General features: G+C 40.0%; 1 protein-coding gene across 1 annotated transcript in view; it reads left to right on the top strand.

The window, feature by feature from the left end:
* The window catches only part of PDSS2 (decaprenyl diphosphate synthase subunit 2), a 183078-nt gene that overhangs the window by 135559 nt on the left and 26745 nt on the right, over window positions 1–20774 (top strand). The window contains exons 4-6 of the mRNA XM_065401139.1: window positions 1016–1087; window positions 11649–11822; window positions 12729–12860. Coding sequence (XP_065257211.1) covers window positions 1016–1087; window positions 11649–11822; window positions 12729–12860 — 378 coding nt within the window. The remainder of the gene's footprint in view (window positions 1–1015; window positions 1088–11648; window positions 11823–12728; window positions 12861–20774) is intronic.

Raw genomic sequence — 20774 nt, 5'->3', positions numbered from 1 at the left:
CATTTAGCTTAATGTCTTCAATTACAAGAATGATACAAGCTGAAACAAAATCCTTTAATTCAATAAGAACTAGACTGAATTTTAGGAAGCAAAGAGGGGAATCAGATATAGAATCATACACATAGGAAATTAAACGTTCAAGAAATTAAAACTTTGTGAGCACAACTAAAGGGATAGCCTTAAGGTGTGCTCATTTGAAATGGCTGCATTTAATTTTACAGTAAATCCCAGTATTTTGTTCCAATTAAGACCGTTCATGCACACAGTTCTAAATTGTACAGTAGTTCCAGTGAGACTATGGACTGCTTGTTTTACATTCTGGATCAAGTTCAGATTTTTAGGCTTCGCTTGAATGAAATAAAAAGTCTGAAGCCTGAAGATAATACAGATTGATAAATCTGATTTAAACATTCCTGTGTTGCAGACTGTTTCACTCTGAGTACAGCTGACCCTTAGGCCATGCACTAAATACATCCACAGAGCATTCCCAGTACACTCAAATACCAAATGATCATATTTGAAAGGTTAGCTTTCGATGGATTCTGACTTTTTCTGTATTATCAGTGAAGATTAGAATTTTAGCAGCTCCCAGTGAGGTATATAGTGAAATATCTACTTGGCAGCAAAAAAACCCAACAAACCCAGATGGGATTATTGTCTCGTATTCATGAACTGGGATTTAGGAGTATTGTGTATATCCTTGTGAGGATATACTTTATAGTTCACACTCTTAGGAAAATAAATATTACTTGGTTCTCATTTGTATTAACTTAAAGCTTTGATATAAAGAGAAAGGACTTTGCTCGAGGTTCCAGTATGGAGATTTGGATCTGGTTTCTTCCTCATTAGGTGGCAAAAAATAATCTTGCCAGAATCTCTTCTGGTAGCCCATGCAGTCTTTCGAAGCCATGATCCTGCAAGGAATGTTAGTGAGGCTTCTAGGCACTCTGTTGACAATCAGGTAATTGATCATATTTAAAAAATAATGTTGGGGTGGGTTTTTTTTGTTTTCCAGGTTGTGGAGCTCATATCAAGTGCAATTGGTGACTTAGTGCAAGGAATATACTATGACAATTCTAACTTATCAGCGGTAAGACTTTTAAGTCCTTACACTTTACTCAAGTGGTTTGTTTTAAATAAATGTGTGACAACAGTAAATAGCATGATGACTTTTTTGTTTGTTTAAAGGGAAGGGGGGAAAGGACTAATTACAGTCCCAGCAAGCTTCAGAAATACTTTTAGTATAGCACCTCAATTCTCCCATAATGGGTGATGGGCACCACTAGAAATGCTTAGAGAGATTCTGTAATTTTTAATTAGTAAACAAACAAACAAACAAAATTGCAGTTACCATGGACACTAAACATACCTCAGTCAGTAATGCCGCTAGTAAGGGTTCTGTTAAAACAATCACATAGGAATACCTGAAAATAGTGGATGGAAACATATATTCATTAGTATTAAAAGATTTAAAAAATGGGGACCAACATGTCTGTGAACTGGTGGACAAATACATTGTATATGTAGATTTTGCTAGGTCATGTCATTTTTCATATCCTGGCTGCTTCGGTGTATGCAATTCGCAGCCACTGAAGCCAAAATTTAAACCAGGACTTTTCTACTCCTAAATGTAGCAGCTTTATTAGGTGAGCTAAATGGAAGTCTCATGCTGAGGCACAAGGAGCTGTGCTATGCTCCTCTTTAAAAAAGTCATTCTTGCATGCATCACAGACAGTAATTGACCTGGTTAAAGAAAATGGTTCAAACATTTACATGACTCTGAAGTGCAAAGTTTATTTCAAAGACAAATACAAATATACCACACTACTGTTGTTACTTTGCTGCATGGCAGGAATTCTGATGAACTGCTTTGATTCTTATGATGAAACTGGAATTAAGATTTTTGATTCATTTAACAGAACTTTCAAAGAAGTGTTTGGCTATACTTATTAAAGCAATTTCATTTTGGCAGAATGGTAAATTAAGAAATCTTGTTTCATTTACCATGATTATCTCTTAACACTGTGTGTATTGGGAAGTTCATATTTTATTTTAGATTCCTCATTATTATTACCTCTTCATTTCACCTAATAGCATGTTTTTACTCTATCAAAACGCATGGATTTACACTATTGAGATGATCACAAGTGTGTGCATATGCACATTGTAAGCTATGATATTTTTTAAATGGAGCATATTAATAGAAACAAACCAATCTCAGATGGGCAAGCCATTTCAGAAATATTAATCTTAAAGGAATAACATTGGGAGGCAAGATGGCTTGGGGGATAAGTGATGGCATATGGAGCCTCTCACTTGTAAGTCTTCAGTTTAAAATAGAGCTCAGGTTAATCACTGCTGTTTTGTTGTTCAGAGCAAGTGAAATGAGTTATCTCAGTTTAGTTCCAAGTGGATATAAGTCTAGATCAGGGGTCAGCAACCTTTCAGAAGTGGTGTGCCGAGTCTTCATTTATTCACTCTAATTTAAGGTTTCGCGTGCCACTAATACATTTTAATGTTTTTAGAAGGTCTCTTTCTATAAGTCTATAATATATAACGAATTTATTGTTGTATGCAAAGTAAATAAGGTTTATAAAATGTTTAAGAAGCTTCATTTTAAATTAAATTAAAATGCAGAGCCCCTGGACTGGTGGCCAGGACCCGGGCAGTGTGAGTGCCACTGAAAATCAGCTCGCGTGCCGCCTTCAGCACTTGTGCCATAGGTTGCCTACCCCTGGTCTAGATCATATAAATTACCATCACACTTGGCATCCACGTTAATGGTAGTCCTACATCAGCCAAAGGTTAAAAGGACATGGAGGATGTCTTATTCTCTCACTTCTAGAAGTTATCCCTCTAGGTTAGGGTTGAGGCACATGAACAAAACTATGTGGGAAGTTTGAACTATTTCTGCACCTGTTATACCTAATCCTCCGGACCGACATGCAACTCTTCAGAAGTTAATATGCGGCTCTTTGTATAGGCACCGACGCCGGGGCTGGAGCTACAAGCGCCAGCTTTCCAGTGTGACGGGGGGTGCTCACTGCTCAACCCTTGGCTCTGCCACAGGCCCTGTCCCCACTCCACCCCTTCCCGCCCCCTCCCCTGAGCCTGCCATGCCCTCACTCCTCTCCCCCTCCCCCCCCCCAGCCTCCTGCATGCCACAGAACAGCTGATTGGGAGGTGTAGGGAGGGAGATGGAGGCGCTGATCATCGGGGCTGCTGGTGGGCGGGAGGCACTGGGAGAGGGGGCAGGGGAGCTGATGGGGGGGCTGCTGACTTATTACTGTGGCTCTTTGGCAATGTACATTGATAAATTCTGGCTCCTTCTCAGGCTCAGGTTTGCCACCCCTGACCTAATCTGTAGACAAACAGATGACTTCAGTCTTCCAGTTTGCCAATTAAGCTACCTCTCTCAAGCTCTATATGCAAGGTTATATTTTAAAAGGAAAATCATATTTTTATTAATACAAATATGTTAAAAGAACTTTTAAAATTGTATTTTATATAAGCCAGGCAGGTTTTTCTAAATACAACCAGACCTCAGCTATGTTTTACTTAAAATAGCTTTTTTTAAGGGTAAAGTTCCCATAGTTAACTTTAGCAATGGGGCTACTTCACTGTGATTTCATTTGCACATTTTAGATTAACCACATCCTCTGTATTACTAGAAATGTTCTCAACTTTTTTGTGTGTCTGCCATTGCAGCAGGTCTTAGTCCTATTTCTCTTTACTTGGAAGCATGTTGGTCTGAGGGCTGTGTCAGGAGACAATCATACTACCTCAGAAGAGCTTGAAAAATGGAATGTTCTACCTCACTTATAAAGCGCTCAACAAGCATAGGTTATGGGGAAAGTGTAAGATGCACTGAGTCCAGCTGTACAATTTCAAGTTAAACATACCAAAAGAATGGTTTTATTTTTATAGTAAGCAATGAACTATTCTGTCTGGCAAGAGTTGGGAGTACTAAAAGAAACCAGATTAATTTAAACGTAATTAGTACATTGTAATAATATAAATTAACACATAGTATAGTATCTAAAGATTAGACTTTTAGTTGGTCAGATATGGCCACCAGTCAAGCCCATATCAAACACAAGTGTGTGATCTACCTGTACTTTACTTCCTTTATGGTCTATTCAACCAATTGGAGAACACTGAGGCTTGTTTCATAATTACACATATTATCTTTGCTAGCTTCCCCACACTACTCTGCCAGTACAGCACCCCTTTCTGCCTGCATCCATGTCCTGGACATGTCTTGAGCAATCATTGCCACATGTGCTACGTTATTTGGTGGTCCAATCTTAGTTGCAACAAAAAATCACAATATGTGACCAAATCTACAATCTGAACTGAAGTTACCAGATGTAAAAGAGTAATGTAATAATTTACCATGTCACTGTAATCTCCAGTGTCAGATAACTTCTGTTTCTCTTATAGAGATGTTAGTAGATAACATTCTTCATAATAGAGTCTCTTCTGTTATGAATTTGGAAAAACAGAATATTTTTAAAGTCTGAGGCAGAAAAATTGAGTTTCAAGTGAGAAGTATGACCATAAAATGGTGCTTACAACCATCATGTGCTATACAACATTTTGTTCAACACCTTTTGTTCAACACCTTTTGTTCAAAAGTCTGTGAGCTGCGCTAGATGTCCACTTTAATTGTTAGATTTAGGCTATCTTTTACAGTGAACTACATAATTTGCCATAATTCACTCTTCTCTGACACATTAGGCCTATGGTCCCTTGGAACGTTTTTGTTATACCATCTTTGGATGACCCTTTATAAAGATTAAATGTATTTTTGCCCTAAGCAGATTGGCCTTTATAGACTCCTTGAAGCCATTTTTGGATGCAATTATATGACAGCTCTGACTATCATTTTTCCTTTGCAAAGCCATACATAATCCTGTGACCAGCCCATTTTATCACTTTTTAGTTGACCATTCTTCATCATCATCTTATTTGTATAGTGAGTAAAACCATTATGTAACTGAAATGGGCAAATAAAAATAGATTCCTCCCTTTCTCTGTTATTTTGAGCGATACTTTAAACCAAAAGCTATAGGCTTTAGTTGCAAAGGCAGCCTAAAGTTTAGTTTTATGAGTGTGAGTGGAAGAGATTCTCCCAATCGTCTTCCATTTTCTCAAACCTACATCTAGTTGAAATTAAAAGTTCAAACCAACCAAGGTGCCTCTTACACACTGTGGACTGCAATGAATAGCAGTGTCAAAATGGTCTTTTTCTTGAAGGTTCAGTTGTGGGCGTGGTTGCCCTGTTTCAAAGAAAAATACCACTTATGGTGATCCCAGCCTCCATGCTCAGCTCTTTAGGAGTGAGTAGGCCTTCTAAAACTTGCAAATATTTTAGAAGAGGTTTGTAATATACTTTTGCACTTCTAGAGTGCCTCCATCTGAGGCTCTCAAAGCACTTCACACTTGTTAACAAAGGAAGCCTCAAAACTCCTGTGAGTAGGGAAAGTATTGCTGCCCCCATTTTACAGATGGGGAAGCTGAGATACAGAAAAGTAAAGTTACTTTTTCAAAGTAATGCAGCAAGGCTGTAGCAGAGCCAAGAACTTAGCTGCACTGGTTCTTAGTCTTGCACTTTACCTACCAGATCATTCTTATTCACTTAAATGAAAAATCAGGAGCTTTTTGAAAAGGAAAACTGCACTACTTTTCCTTAGCTCCTGAATATGAATATTCACATGGTCTCGTGCTAGAGACACCCAGCTTGAGTATGTTGTTTTTTTAACAGTGGAATGGGAATGCTGTGTAAGGCTGCATAGCAATTTCTAATGCACTTTATTAATGGTCAGTCAGCAGAAAAGCCATTTTAATATTTTAAAATTAAACATTATTTAAATATTAGCGCTACACAATTGTTAAGCCATCATTTTAAAAACAGCCACAGTTTATTCATAGCAAGTGCTCCTTTCCCTCATGAACTTTTAGACTATTGTACTCATCAAAATGGATGCACTTTTCCTTTAAATGCTCCCAATATAGCTTTTGAATTGAAAATAATTGCTCAGTGAGCCTCATCCACCTGCGAAGCACAGAGGGTTGGTGAGCTGGGATGCCGCACTTTTCTTTGATGCTTGGTCACCAGCCCTTCTCAGATGAGTAAATTTTAAAGGGAAAGTTGCATTTCATTTCCCACTCAGCTGCCATGCTTTGTACACTGTAGGCAACTGGCTTGCTTTCAACCTTTACTTAAGGAGGTAAATCAAACAACTTCTCAGTACAAACTAAAAAGTAGCCTCCTTCTAACAGCACAACAGTCAGGCTCATGCTCCAGCAAGAAATCTAGCCGTTTTTTTAAAAGTGCCTCTGTTGTGGGGCAAAAATGGGCTGAAGAGAAATTTGAATTAGAGAGTCGCCGCAAAATGAAAGTGAAAATTAAAGAGAAAAAAACCCCACATAAATGAAAGGCTAGCACAGATCTATTTTTTTCTTTCTCTAATTTTACTCTTTTCTAGGCAGTCTGAAGCAGTACTCCATGATGAACTACTTTTTGTAGTAAAAGGTTATGTTTAAAATTTAACTTTTCCCAACCATCTTTTAAAAAAAATTCTATTGTTTTAGAGAGTCATGATGAAAGTATTGGAGCACTCCAGCATGTGTTTTATTGGCCCATTTGCGCTCACCCTTGTTCCTCACAAAGCACTGAAGGCATGTACTAATAGACCAATAAAACATGCCCTGTCATGTCCAACAAGGAGGAAGACATCTGTTAAAGCTTCCATCAGTCAAATGAAAATGTTTTGTAGGATAAATGTGTTGCTCCCATTAGAGATCCATGATTTTATTGACTTATTTTTATCCTTCTGTGTAGAATAGAAGTTGTTGAACCATCCAATTTAAAACTCAAATGCTGAGATTGAATCAAAATTAAAATATGCTTGATTTATCTATGCATTTTTATTCTAATGAGGATTAGACCAAAGTTTTGAGTTGTAAATGGATTAGATGGTCTCACATTGTGCAAGATTAGGTGGCAAAGCAAGTGCTGCTGTGTATCAAAATAAAAAACATTAGTTATAAAATGTATTCTGAATTTTTCATCCAGAAGGTGTGACTTTGAGTCCTGCCAGTTCTTGCTATGCATTTTGGAGCACTCCAATAAGGTATGTGTTTTGTAACATTTGTATGCAGTGCTGAAAATGCTTACAAATGAATCATGACACGTATTTATATAAATACCATCTAGTTCTTCTCTGGGAGACACAGAAATCAGTTTGAGCTACTTTAAGGTGGTTTGGTGAGGGGGGGAAAAATTTAAGTGCTACTTTGTATTAAGTACATACAATTAATTTAATATTTGCTACCATAAATGTGATAGGTATAAGTGGTAAAAATCTTGGTGTAAAACATGTGACGATTCTCTAGAAGCTCTTTCTATTTTCCATTGCCTAGAAAGAGTATTTTTACAGTTTAAGCACTGTCTGAGAATTTAATGGATTTACCTCCCAGCAAGCCAATTTCTTTCTAAAATCAAAACAATAAATATTTGTATAAAATGAAAATATCTTTACTGATCTTGAGGTTGGTGAAATGGGAGCATCAGTTGAAATATTGAATTAATATTTCAAAATAAACTTTTAAAGCCTCAGTTGTTAGGTTGCATAGTGTGAGAAGTGGCAATGTTGTTTCTTTGTACTTTAAACTATCAAGTCATTAAGATACAAAGAGAATACGAATATTGTACACAAGATAGATCTAATAATAAAAATAAACCAATTGCTAGACTTTCATGTGTATGGTTTCAATTGAATTTAATGCTTAGAAAAGTGCTGGATTGACAGGCCTGGAGACCGATGTCTTCCAGTATTGGCTTCCCCAGTGTGCCTTAACTATATCCTGGAGGGTCTGCCTCCATGGATGAGAGGTTAATTCAGTCGCTGTTCATTCCGTTTTTGGCTCCTCCGACACAGCCAGCAGTGGTGCCAGTTGTGATGGTTTCTTTTGTGATTTTGACACATCACGTCTCCTATGAATGAGTACAACTAAAACCACCTCCTTATTTCATATACGCCACTAACCAGTCATCAGATACTAAATGTCTGGTCATGAACTAAAGCGATGTAAAGGTGGAAGGTTACAAATTCTGTTATCAATCCTTTGAGCCATCCAGTGACCCCGTCATCTTACTGATATGGAAGCTTCAAAACATAAAGGGAGAAAGCCCACCCATTTCACCTGCACAGATGTAACTTCAGTTTTCATGTAGTTTGCAGTCTGTAGCTAATTAAAGTTTTTCTCCTTGATGTGTTCAAATGATTTAGAGATGCTCTCCCACCAGCATAGCTACTGCCACTCATTTAGGTGGTTTTATTATATCGACAGGAGAGCTCTCTCCCGTCGGCATAGCGCAGCTACATGAGCTATCTTACAGCTGCGCCGCTGTAAGCTTGTTAGTATAAACATGGCCAAATTGACACATGACAAGCTTTATCAGGAGATAATGTTGTTGAACTGAACCACAGCTGTAGGTGTTTTGTTTGGGAAACAATGTTTTTTTCCTAATCCAGTTGTTGCAATGCAATTTACAAAAATTTCACTGAGAGGAGATGACTGCCTTCATGGTATTTGGTTTAAGTATTTTTACCATAGAGCGCTACTGGAAGAAGGGTGTCAAGACTTTCTCTGACTGGACTGTATTATAGATTGGCTCCCAAATTTTTATACTGATATTTTTTCAGACAACTCCTATTAGACTGAACATGATTTTTTATGTACGCAGGGGATTCTCAATATCCATGTTAAGAGAGTGCAATACATTACCTTTGAACATATTTTTTCAGCATAGAAAATTAAAATATGTATTTTGGATGTTTGAAGATTTTAAATATACACAAAAGCTGTGTCGTATTTTGTTGTTTTAAAAAATATTAAGTAAACAGCAAAGTAGTGAACATTTTTTCAAAGTACCTGTAGTAGAAGCAATGTAATATTGGTAAGCTTTTAAATGTTAACATTTTGCCCAGATCTTTCTAACAACTTTTTCACAATTCCACATTTAAGCACAAAAAGTGAAAATTTGTACATTTAAAAAAAAATCAGCATCTTTAAAATATCAGTATCCAAAATCACTTTTTATTAGGGACAGATTTGGTGTTGTCATTGTAAATGTATAAATAAATCCACTGGTTTCATTGGAGTTGCACTGGATTTACAGAAAGAGCAGAAATTAGCTCATCTGGTGAAATCTTGCCCACATTAATAGCCCAAATAAAGTATTTCTTTTAGATAAAATTATAGAAATTCAAAATAAGTTTCCACTTTTCTCAAATATTTTCAAGACTTTAAATGAAGGTCACAAAAATACTTAGTATTTCTACATTTTTGTCTAAAAGATGGCATTTTTGGAAAATGTTGTAGAATTACTTGCAATGAGTAAGGTTAGCAGGGTCTCTTCAGTAGCTGCAGTTCATAGTGATGTCACAATCTGTATTTAGTGTGTGAATGTTTCAGAGGCTTGGTACAGCTAGCATTTTAAGGACTTTATAACTTCATAAATGATTGTTTTTGTTAAACTTCCTAGTTTACTTCTCTTTTCATGCTGCTTAAAATAAATAATTGCAAAATCACTGCTAGTTGGTTGTCCTAATCTTCATCCAATAAGCTTTAATAAGCACACATTTTTATCTTATCTGGTTGGTCCTGAGTAAAAAAAATTGAGTCACTTCCCACAATATCAGCGTTGGAAGGGACCTCAGGAGGTCATCTAGTCCAAACCCCTGCTCAAAGCAGGACCAATCCCCAGACAGATTTTTACCCCAGTTCCCTAAATGGCCCCCTCAAGGATTGAACTCATAACCCTGGGTTTAGCAGGCCAATGCTCAAACCACTGAGCTCTCCCTCCCCTGTCTCCAGATTTTTTTAAATTAACCTATGTCTGAGTGAGAAAATGATCAAACATTTATTTCTGGTACCAGTTCTTATTTATCATTTTTGTCATTCTACCAATCATGGAAACTTGCATATATTCTGGGCTGAACTAAGATGTTACAAAGCAAATATCATAGTAAAATGGGACCTACCTAAAGATTAATCTTGACTTTGTAAATTGTTATCACATACATAGTAGCAAACATGTCATTTTCTGTTCTTTCCCCTCCCTATAAGAGGGCAGGGGTGTGTCTGAAGGCAATGGAATTTTGATACAATATTTGGTTATTTGGCATTACAGAATTCTGCTAATTTTCCCATCAGTCTCGTATTATTTTCTATCCAGTAATGCAGCACTCCTTGGCAGTGTTCATAAGGGAGGAAGATTGGAGCTGAATAGAGGGATTTTATTTCATTTGTTACAAAATTCATGACAGATAATACCCAGTAGAAAATTATGAGGTCACACAGATTTAGTTCTTATTCATTTCTAAGCAATTTAATTGAAGTAACTGTAGGGGAGGGGGTCTTGTTAGATGTTTCTTTTCTCACTTTGTAAAATTTTACCTTTTGGCTCAGTCAGTGCTGTAAATTTCAGTGTATTGAGAAATTAAATATGATGCTTAATATTTAAATTTTGAAACCATTTTTCTACATATGTACATTTATAACCTATGTTTCCTTTGCCTTTTTAAAGGGGACCTGCAAAAGGGTCACAAAAACTGGACTTTGAGATCTTTTTTACTTCTTTACAATTAATAAAGAAGGCTTGACATTTATGTATGTATATATAAAAATTAGAATGTCAGGTTCCGTCTAGCCTTGAAGACACTGATTAGTGAAATGATGACATCACAAGAGCCAAGGGAGTTAAGTTGAACAATTGACTGGGGAAAAGTTTTTTAGTCAAATTGTTAAAACTGATTATATTTTCTTTTGTTTTTGTTAAAATATAAATTCAATTAACATTTTGGATAAAAAGAGACTGTTAAGGGTTTAGCATCCTTGATCCTACAGTTTAGGCATTGTAGCTCACAATGAACATCTGTGAGATCTACCAGAGTCCTCCAGAGAAATTGAAACTTGACATTCCTGATATTTCTAATGTAAAAAAAAAATCAAGACTTGCTTATTTTAGAATAGAAAAGCAAAAAAGACACATCACCAAAACATTCTTTACAGGCCTTTGGTCTCTTTTTTTTCTTCATTAAAATACTATATATATTAGCATTTATAGGAAGAGGCTGTAGTGTAGCATTTAATGTAATCATATAATGTCTTGACATGTTGCTTAGAAATGCCACTCAATACTTAAATGGTCAGTTCTTTTCTTTCTTGTTGCTGGTGAGAGGTACCAGTGAGTGGTCTGTTGCAAAGGACACTTTTTAACCAGCAAGTCAGTAAGAATGTAATTGGCTGCCAATGTTCATATTGTAGTGACATGAAAATTCCGAGGCAAACCAATTATAAAGATAATTGAAAGCTCTACCCGCTTTAGTTTTTGGGGGGAGCAGCTGCTCTACAATTCAGCAATTAAAACACTGTAATGTTTTCACTTTTCCCATCACCTCGTGCAGGAATACTCTTTGGGTGAGTGGCTGTTTTGCATGACGCATTAAAGTCCACAGCCTTGGAATTTACAGTAGGTGGTAGTTTCCTAGGTGGCATAGCTGTGTTTTTAATTTCCTATGTCTGATATTGTCATAGTTTCAGCTTTTTCATTTTAGCCTTCATTTCATTTTCAGGAAAACTGTCTTACACATGATATTGGAATATCAACTTGGAAAGAACAGATTTTCCTATCCCATAGTGCCTTGTTGGCAAAGAGCTGCCAGGCTGCAATGGAATTAGCAAAGCATGATGCTGAGATCCAGGATATGGCATTTCAGTATGGAAAGAACATGTCTCTGAGTCATAAGGTATGCCTTTTCTCTCTGTTCAGTCTTCTACTGAAAGGGTAGACGAGAACCTCTCAGGCCTTATTCTTCTTTTGAGCCTCTTTTGGGTCTGAGTTTAGTGGCTACTCTAAATGAATTCACTTGTAATTATCCAATTTGGCAATATGTATAAAGAGCCATATGCTTGTCACAGAAAACTACTGTTTATAAAATATTCAGTGTATCAGAAATGTATTCATATCGCATCAAGTAACTCCCACAGGTCCTGGTAAATGGAAAATATTCTTATACCACTCACAATTGTAAAGAACAGAGTCCTTCCCATCAATGACTGGGTCACTCTCACCACCACATACTAACAACTCTCTTTCTCCCACTCCCTCACCTTACTACCCACCTGCCGACTTCATACCCCTTCCCAGCTGTTCTCGCTTTTTTGAAGCCTCTGGTAAACAACCCCCATCACTCCCCCAATATGGAGCTAGGAGGGTGGAGCCAAAGTACAGCTATCAAAGCAGAGGAGGACAGTTTAGGAATAGAGCGAGGGACATGGAATTGGAGATGGGTCTCTGGCTGATGGTTGAATGTATATATGTAGGGCTGGGCTCCTCCTGAAGGAGCAGGATCACAAGTGGCTGCATAGATATCAAAAGTCTAAGGCCACCATTGTCTGACATATGGTAAAAGTATAGTAATTTAAACGTTAAGAGTTTTTTGATATATGAAGTTTCTGGTTTGTTAATCTGGCAGTGCTACTTTCCTGAAGTCATGTGAATTTAGTCTGCACTGGAGTTATTCACACCATTCTGGGTTTTCTACTCTTTAAATTAGTTTTTATTTACCTAGAGATAATCATTTCAGTCCCTAAAAACTAAGTTGTACCAATCTTTTTTTATTTAACAAAAATGTTTTCATCCTCTCTTGCAGCTACACTCTGACCTCCAGCCATTCATTAAAGGAGAATCTAGTGACTCTGTGGCTTTTAGTTTAAATTCTGCTCCTGTAGTCCTGCATCAGGAGTTCCTTGGAAGGGAGGCCTGGATTAAGCAGATTAGAGAGGTAAATTATAAATTCAGTTTAAAGTGAATTTGTAGTGTTACAATAATTTTTAGATTGGTCATTCACCTCCCTCTTCTCACAGTTTCTGGAAAACTCTAGGCTCAGTGTTATAGGGCCATCTATGAAGAAACACAGAAGCAGAGTACTCAAAGACAGAGGACATAGAGGTTAACCCCATTCCCCAGCTATTCAGTGTTTCTTTGACTGCTGTCCTGGAAACATGGAGATTAGCTTTCAGCTACAAATTCCTCTTTCCCTCTAGTAATTCCCTAATAAGATTAATAGATAAGAACAGGATGATTGTGTAATGCAAACTTGTGTGTTTGTCCAGTGTCTAGCACTGTAGGGTTCTGGTCCATAACTGGGGCTCCTAGGCTAAATAAATAAATAATGACACAAGAAGGAGGACAAGAACAGGTAGGACCCACCCAGAAAAAGGCAAGACTTAGCACCACCTAGTGAGCCTACATCAATTTCATGGGTTCCCCATGTCTAAGCAGTCTTGGAAAGCACCCTCCCAGGGTTCCTACCCTAGTTGTGCAAGCCGCCCCCCTTGTCAGAAAGATTTTTGGTGGTAATGTGGAGCAAAGATTTATTAGTATTAGTTTTGGATGCCGTGCTGGTGAATTTCAGCATGTGGGTTCTGGTGGTACAGATATCCCCTTCCCCATAACATTGTAGCTGTACCTGACAAGAAGAGCACTACCTCTGTATTTTATCCTTCTTAGACATGTTGGCCATTTTGGTGCCTGTAGATGGAGTGATGACCAGAGTCAAATTAAAATGGCTAAGCTAATTAGCCTTCAAAGGTAATTTAGAAAATGAAAGAGAGATAATGCTGTAAACTAAAGGGCCACAAATTCACATTTGAGGTGGGAGCTCTTCTGTTGCCTTTTCTGCTGTTCAACTTGAAGGTAAAACACGGGGGTAGAGGCCAGGAGGGGGGCTTATGAGTACTTCTACATTTATGACTGACAGTTCTGAGACTATCTTCATGTGCTGCGGGCAAAGAGGCAGAGTCCCAGTATTGAGCCTTGTTAGACACATTCTCATAGGTGAATATAACCTTAGGCCTGGTCTACACTGGGGGGGGGGGAGGAATTGATCTAAGTTACACAACTTCAGCTACGTGAATAACGTAGCTGAAGTCGAGGTACTTAGATCTACTTACTGTGGTGTCTTCACTGCGGTAAGTTGACGGCTGACGCTCTCTCGTCGACTCCACCTGCGCCTCTCGCCCTGTTGGAGTACTGGAGTCGACGGGAGAGTGCTCGGCGGTCGATTTATCACATCTAGACTAGATGCAATAAATCGACCCCCACTGAATTGATCGCTGCCTGTCGATCCAGTGGGTAATGTAGACAAGCCCTTACTCTCATACAGGAAAAGACATTCTTTCTAACCAAACTGAGGCCTTGTAATTTTAAATTTAGAGAATGGTAATTCAGCATATGACTAAGAGTCTTGGAATTCTGCAGCCTTGACACAAGACTCCTGTATGTATTGAATGAAAATAGATTTGGATGGATATGTTTCAGAAGCTTTCATAAACTGTGCTGTGATAATATCATTACCCTCTCACTGCAATTGTCCATCTGCAGAATCCAGAATAGGTTGCAGAATTCCAGTTCTATTGATCCACTAATTAATTCTTTTTAAACTAAAAAAGGACATTATGCAAGCACTGAAGCAATTCTAACTGAAGGAAAATAGGGTGGTAAAGGGTTTTTTTGTTTGTTTGTTTGTTTTCTGGCAAGCAAATAGTGTTTCAATTAGCTACCATTACACCAAAATACAAAATGAGAAATTTACCATGCATCCTCTTAGGTAATGTGTTAGAATGTATTTGCTCATCAATGCAACTTAAGTTGATGATAGTTTTGCAGCTTCCACAAAAAACATCTCATTATGAGTAAAGGTTATCAGTTGCAAATCCAAATACTGTTTTATACATGTTCAATTAATAGAATCATAGAAACATAGGGCTGGAAGGGACCTTGAAAGTTCGTCAAGCCAGCTCCCACCAAGTAAACCTAGACCATCTCTGAAAGGTCAATCCTGGTCTTAAAAACCTCCAGTGATGGGGATTCCACAACCTCTCTTGGAAGCGTGTTCCAGAGCTTAACTACCCTCCTAGTTTGAAAGTTTTTCCTAATATCTAATCTAAATCTCCCTTGCTACAGATTAAGTCCATTACTACTTGTCCTCTTTCAGTGGACATGGAGAACAATTGACCACCATCCCTCTTTATAAAAACCCTTAACATATTTGAAGACTATCAGGTCCCCCCTCAGTCTTCTTTTCTCAAGACTAAACCTGCACTGGTTTTTTTTAACCTTTCCTCATAGTTCAGGTTTTCTAAACCTTTTATCTGGACTCTCTCCAATTTATCCAAATCTTTCATAACGTGTGGCACCCAGAATTGAACACAGTAGTCCATCGGGGTGGGGGTGGGGGTGAGAGAGAGAGAGAGAGAGAGTGAGCCTTGCAGAACTGTCAAGTAAATTTACTAGCCCAGACAATTTTTGTTTCTGTGCCCAGTGCACAGTTGTCAGAGATATTTTCCTTAGCAGTATCCATTGGGGCAACTCAAGCATCCTCTGCTGCCTCACACTACTGTGTGCAGGTATTAATGGCAGAACCATCCCTGAATCCCCTCAGTTGCCCCCCATGATGGTTGCTGGAGCGGCTGTTCTTGCTTTTGCAAGTCCTTCATTTCTTCTTGTACATAGTACCCATTGGTTGGTTTTGAGAGTCTTAGCATAGTTTAGAATTAGATTAATAGTTGATAATTGTGCTGGTGCCAGTACCGGAGTCATACTTCGGTCTCTGGGCTACAAGTCCTATTGCTCTTGCAGCAAATCAATGCCTGCCAACAACCCGCACTCCATCTGTCTTAAGTGCTTGGGGGAAGCTTGGGTCAGTGACAAATGTCACATTTTTAAGAGGTTTAAGCCCTGCTCTAAGAAGGACAGGGCAGCCAGAATTAAGGATTTACTCTTGGAGTCAGTGCGCCATCCACCATTAGAGCCTTCAGAACGGGTTAGCAGTGCTTCTCCTGGTTTGGCTGTACTGAGGGAAGAGATTGTTATTGCCAGTACCAAAGAAAAGGCACCATAAATCTTTAAGGACTCAGCACAAGATACTTAAAAATCTTTGGAGCAGAAGTCTAGCTCATGTAAGGACATGTACGTGTGCTCAAATAAGAGGCACTTTCCAGTGCAGGCCTCAAATCATGGAAGATCATTGTCTCTATAGCTCAAGTCAGGCCTATCAAGACTGACTCCTGCAGTTTCTGCCTCAATGTTTGCTCAGATATCCGTACTGCAGGATCAGGAGTCTTTCCCAGTGCTGTCCACATCCAAAGCTTATGCAGCCGCTAGAGAGTTGTTGAACCTGTCAGTACCCATTTCCCTGGCCATTCAGGACTTTCACCCAGCACCCATGCCAAAGGTATCGATGTCTATTTTTCCTGCTCCAGCTCTGACACATTGTACGGTACTATCAGACCCGATAGTTAACGTACCTCTTAGATCGGTACTGACAGGGGGAACCACCCATGATCTTGTCAGTGCCTCCATCCTCGGGCTCTGAACCTATCTTCCCAATACCGATGGGGTCAGCTCCCCACAGTCAGAACAAGCGGACTCCTTATTGGACTCCGAGGTCGGTTCTTATGTGTCACAACCTGGGAACATTCAGCAGCTCCCATGGAGTGCCTACTCACCATGACACCAGCCTCAGTTGCAGCAAGGCCCATATCACAAGGACCCGTGGCCCAGACATAGTTGGGGTCCAGTGCCCTATCAGTGGCCTTTCTGGAACCCTTGGGGTTTCCCTCCTCAATCAAGGGCATCCCAACACCCTTCACATCCTGCTTTTTCAGCTGTGCATTGTGAGCACCTACACCAGAGTCAATCCACCCTTGGTACTGGACCTGGTACCATGCATATGGATGTTTACTCTCAGGAGTTGCCGCTGGAGGAATTGGAGGAGGCTCAGTTTCACCAGTCCTTGGCCTCCTCGTCTTCATTCCCTGATGAGTCAATGGTAGCAGAATCGGATTCTCCACCTCCTTATGATTACCAAGACCATCGGGAGGAGTTGAAGAGGATGTTTGTGGTTCTGGATATCCAACCAGAAAAGGTCCAGGAAAAGTCGTGCAGGCTTATAGATAGTTTAGCCTCAGTGGAACCTTCAAGGGTAATGCTCCCGATTAATGAGGAGCCTGTCAGGGTGCCATTGCAGACCCCATCTTCCCTTCCTCCTACCGCTAAAAGAGCAGAGAGGAAATCCTATGTCCCCTTGCAGGACTTTGAACATTTCTATAATCATCCCCCTCTGGGCTCCTTGGTAGTCTCTGAAGCTAATGAAAGAGAGGAGAAACAGGATCACCAGGCATCCACACCAAAAAGCAAGGAAGCAAAGAAACTTAATATTTGGAAGGAAGCTTTATTCAACAGGAGGGTTACAGCTTTGAATTGCAAACCAGCAGCCTCTGCTGGGTTGTTACAATTTTTCCCTGTGGTATAACATTTCAAAATTTAAGGACAGGTTTCCAAATGAGCTGAAACAGGAATTTTCAGTGATGGTGAATGAGGGCAAATTAGTTATCAGAATGGCATTGCAGGCTGACTCTGCCGCTTGAGGCGTGGCCTCTGCCATCACTATGTTACGGTGTTCATGGCTGAAGTCATCTGGTCTCCACCCAGAGACTGAACACACCATCCAACACCTCCCTTTTGAGAGTCCTTTGCTCTTTTCCAGAAAGACTGAGGAGAGACTGGATAGTCTCAAAGATTCAAGAGTATCTCTTAAGTCTCTGGGAATATATACACCGGTAACAAAAAGAAAGCCCTTTTGCCCACAGCACTTCCAACAGTATTGAAGTTTCATGACTAATATCCAGGACCTGTCCAGGAAGAAGGGCAGAGGTTACAGAAGACATCTGCCACCTTCCTCTTCCTTCACAGCTGCCAGTTCATCTAAGCAAGCTGAATCCTTCAAATAAATAGTTTGATATATTGGTCAAGGACAGAATACTAGTGCCATCTTTTCTTGTCCCTCTAATTGCCAATTACCTATTCCACTTCCTAAGTGCTTGGTCCTACATCACCAAGGATCACTGGATCTTAAGCATGGTGGAATTAGGAATAAACTGAAGGGTGTATCCTATCACCCCACCTCCTTTCCCTGTCCCTCTTCAGAGACCTCTAGCATGAGGTCATTCTACTACAGGAGGTCCAGTCTCTCCTCCTCTTGGGCGCCCTAGAGAAAGTCCCTCTGTTACTCAGGGGAAAGGAGTTTTGTTCTTTCTACATCCTAACCCCAAAAGCAAAAGGGGTCTTAGGCCTATTTTAGATCTAAGAGAGCTCAACAAGGTCCTAAAGAAAATAAAATTTCGGATGGTCACTCTAGTTTCCATTATTTGTTCCCTGGATCCAGGCCAACAGATCCTATTATCAATTTACGGTGCTCCCCTTTGGCCTGTCTGCTGCCCTTCATGTGTTTACAAAGTGCATGGTGGTGGTGGAAGTGTTCCTGTGGAGGTTGGGAGACCACATGTTCCCTTACCTAGATGACTGGCTGATGAGAGGCCGGTCCCGGTCTCAGGTGCTGTCCAGTGTGGTCATCGTCCAGTCCACTTTCAATGCATGTGCTGTGAAGTTTGTGTTTGGAACAAAGGAAGTACCAGACACATGGCAAAAGGACTAGAATGGACAGCTGCATCATCTCCATTTTGTCTTCAGTCCTGCTTCTTACCTCTGGAGTAACTTTTCTATGAACGAAGCTCTGAACAAAGGACTAAATGACCCATCCAAGCTGTGGATGTGTTCCAGAGGGACTTCAAGCCAGCAAATTTACCAATACTGCTAAAAACCTGATATATGGACTTTGAGGTTTTTGTATGTATGTGACTGCCTTACCCATTTAAGAACTCTCTTCTTGTTCTTTCTTTTTTCCTTATAATAAACCTTTAGGTTTAGACACTAAAGGATTGTCTGGCAGCATGGTATTTTGGGTAAGAAACATAGAATATCAGGATTGGAAGGGACCTCAGGAGGTCATCTAGTCCAACCTCCTGCTCAAAGCAGGACCAATCCCCAGTCAGATTTTTGCCCCAGATCCCTAAATGGCCCCCTCAAGGATTGAACTCACAACCCTGGGTTTATTAGGCCAATGCTCAAACCACTGAGCTATCCCTCCCCACAAGATGCAACTTAATATTGACCTGGTAATGTAGCTGGCCCTTTGGAGTTCAGAAGAACATTTTGTATAGTGAGCAGAGTTTTAAAATAACTTCTCACTGTACTGGACCTAGGTGCTGATTGGGAGCCAGAGAACTGGGGGGGCTATGTGATTCCTTTTTTTTCTTTCTTCTTCTTGATGACCAGTGTGGGGGATCAGAAGCACAGTTTGTGAGTGGTTGGAGAGTTTAACTTCAGTGTTATCCACCAGTCTTGGGAGTATCTGTTCTCCTTTTTTGCAGTCTGCCCTGATCTTCGCATTTCCAGTGAGAGCTACCCCAGGTACCCCGGGTCACAATGACACTTCCAGGTAGAGTGTTGGGCCATGCAACTGTGTCTCAGGCAGCTTCTGCGGCCTTTCTGGCTCACATCCCCATATTGGACCCTTGTAAGGCGGCAACGTGGTCACCATGCCATAAGTTTGCCTCTCACTACACCATCTCTCAAAGATCCAGAGATAATGCTAGATTTGGACAAGTAGTCCTCCATTCCCTATTTAAGTAGACTCCAGTTCGAACTGCTTGTGAGTCTGGACATGTGCAATCACTCAAAGAAAAAATGGTTACTAACCTTTTTTTCCATAACTATTGTTCTTCTAAATGTGTTGTATGTGTCCATTCCATGACCCGCCCTCCTTTCCCCTCTCTGTTGGAGTCTATCCAGCATGAAGGAATTGAGGGGGTCAGGGGTGACTCCATCCTTTATACATGTGTACAGTAGTGCGAGGTAACAGACAGTGCTTGGGTTGCCCCAATGGGTACCGCTGAGGGAAAAATCTCTGACAACTGGGTACATACACACCTACAGTGGAATGTGCATGTGCAACACATTGCGAGAAACCACAGTTATAGAAAAAGGGTTAGTAACCATTTCATCCTTTGCCCCAGCTGCACAAGCACAATCTGACACTCATCATGACACTGATACTCCCCGCTCACTCTCATGGACTTGCTTGCTTGTGCGTTCCTTGATCTCCACATGTGCACACTTCACCCCAACCTCTCTCACACATACTTCTCTTTTTTTTCCCCACAAACACCAGGCAGTTCCACCTTAGTTACTCCTCACTTTCCAACTCAGTTTTCTTGCATTTAATCAACATTCACCTATTCATTGATCAATTCTCTCTCCCTGCCAAATTCCTCAATTATTTTCTCTTCCCCTACAATCAGATTGATCAATTATCTTCTCTTCCCTTTCCATTCATCAGTCATTTCAATCTCCCCTCAATTCATCGGTTGGTTGTTTTTTCCAACTTCTTCCCCCGACCTCCCAAAATTCATCCCTTCACTTTTCTCTCTCCTCCCTTCTCTCCTGTCCCTACAAAATTAATCAATTCTCTTACAAATCTGTTATCAGTACCTTTTTCAAAGCTGCAATCCCCACCTACATGCTCCTCTCCCAGTCCAGTCCCTGAGTCTTCTCCTTACAGCAGTTGCCTGACCTCTCCTTTTTGGTTCTCTGTTTGTGTCAGCGTTTCTCAAATAGATTTCCAGAAGATTGTGAGGGAGTGGTTCCATTCTGCATCCTTCCCTAATAACTGGAGTTTGCGGCCTTTGTGGGTGGGGTGGTGGTAAGGGGCCAGGAATCTTCTGTTTCCTCCATAGGCCTCGGGAGGGGAACTACTGGAGTTGGTCAGGGCAACGATGATAAAACTGGGTTTGGC

The sequence above is a fragment of the Emys orbicularis genome, chromosome 3 (genome assembly GCF_028017835.1).
Source record: "Emys orbicularis isolate rEmyOrb1 chromosome 3, rEmyOrb1.hap1, whole genome shotgun sequence".
NCBI classification, from domain to species: Eukaryota; Metazoa; Chordata; order Testudines; family Emydidae; genus Emys; species Emys orbicularis.
Note: the sequence above shows the minus strand (reverse complement) of the source record. Positions and strands in the feature narration are given on the sequence as shown.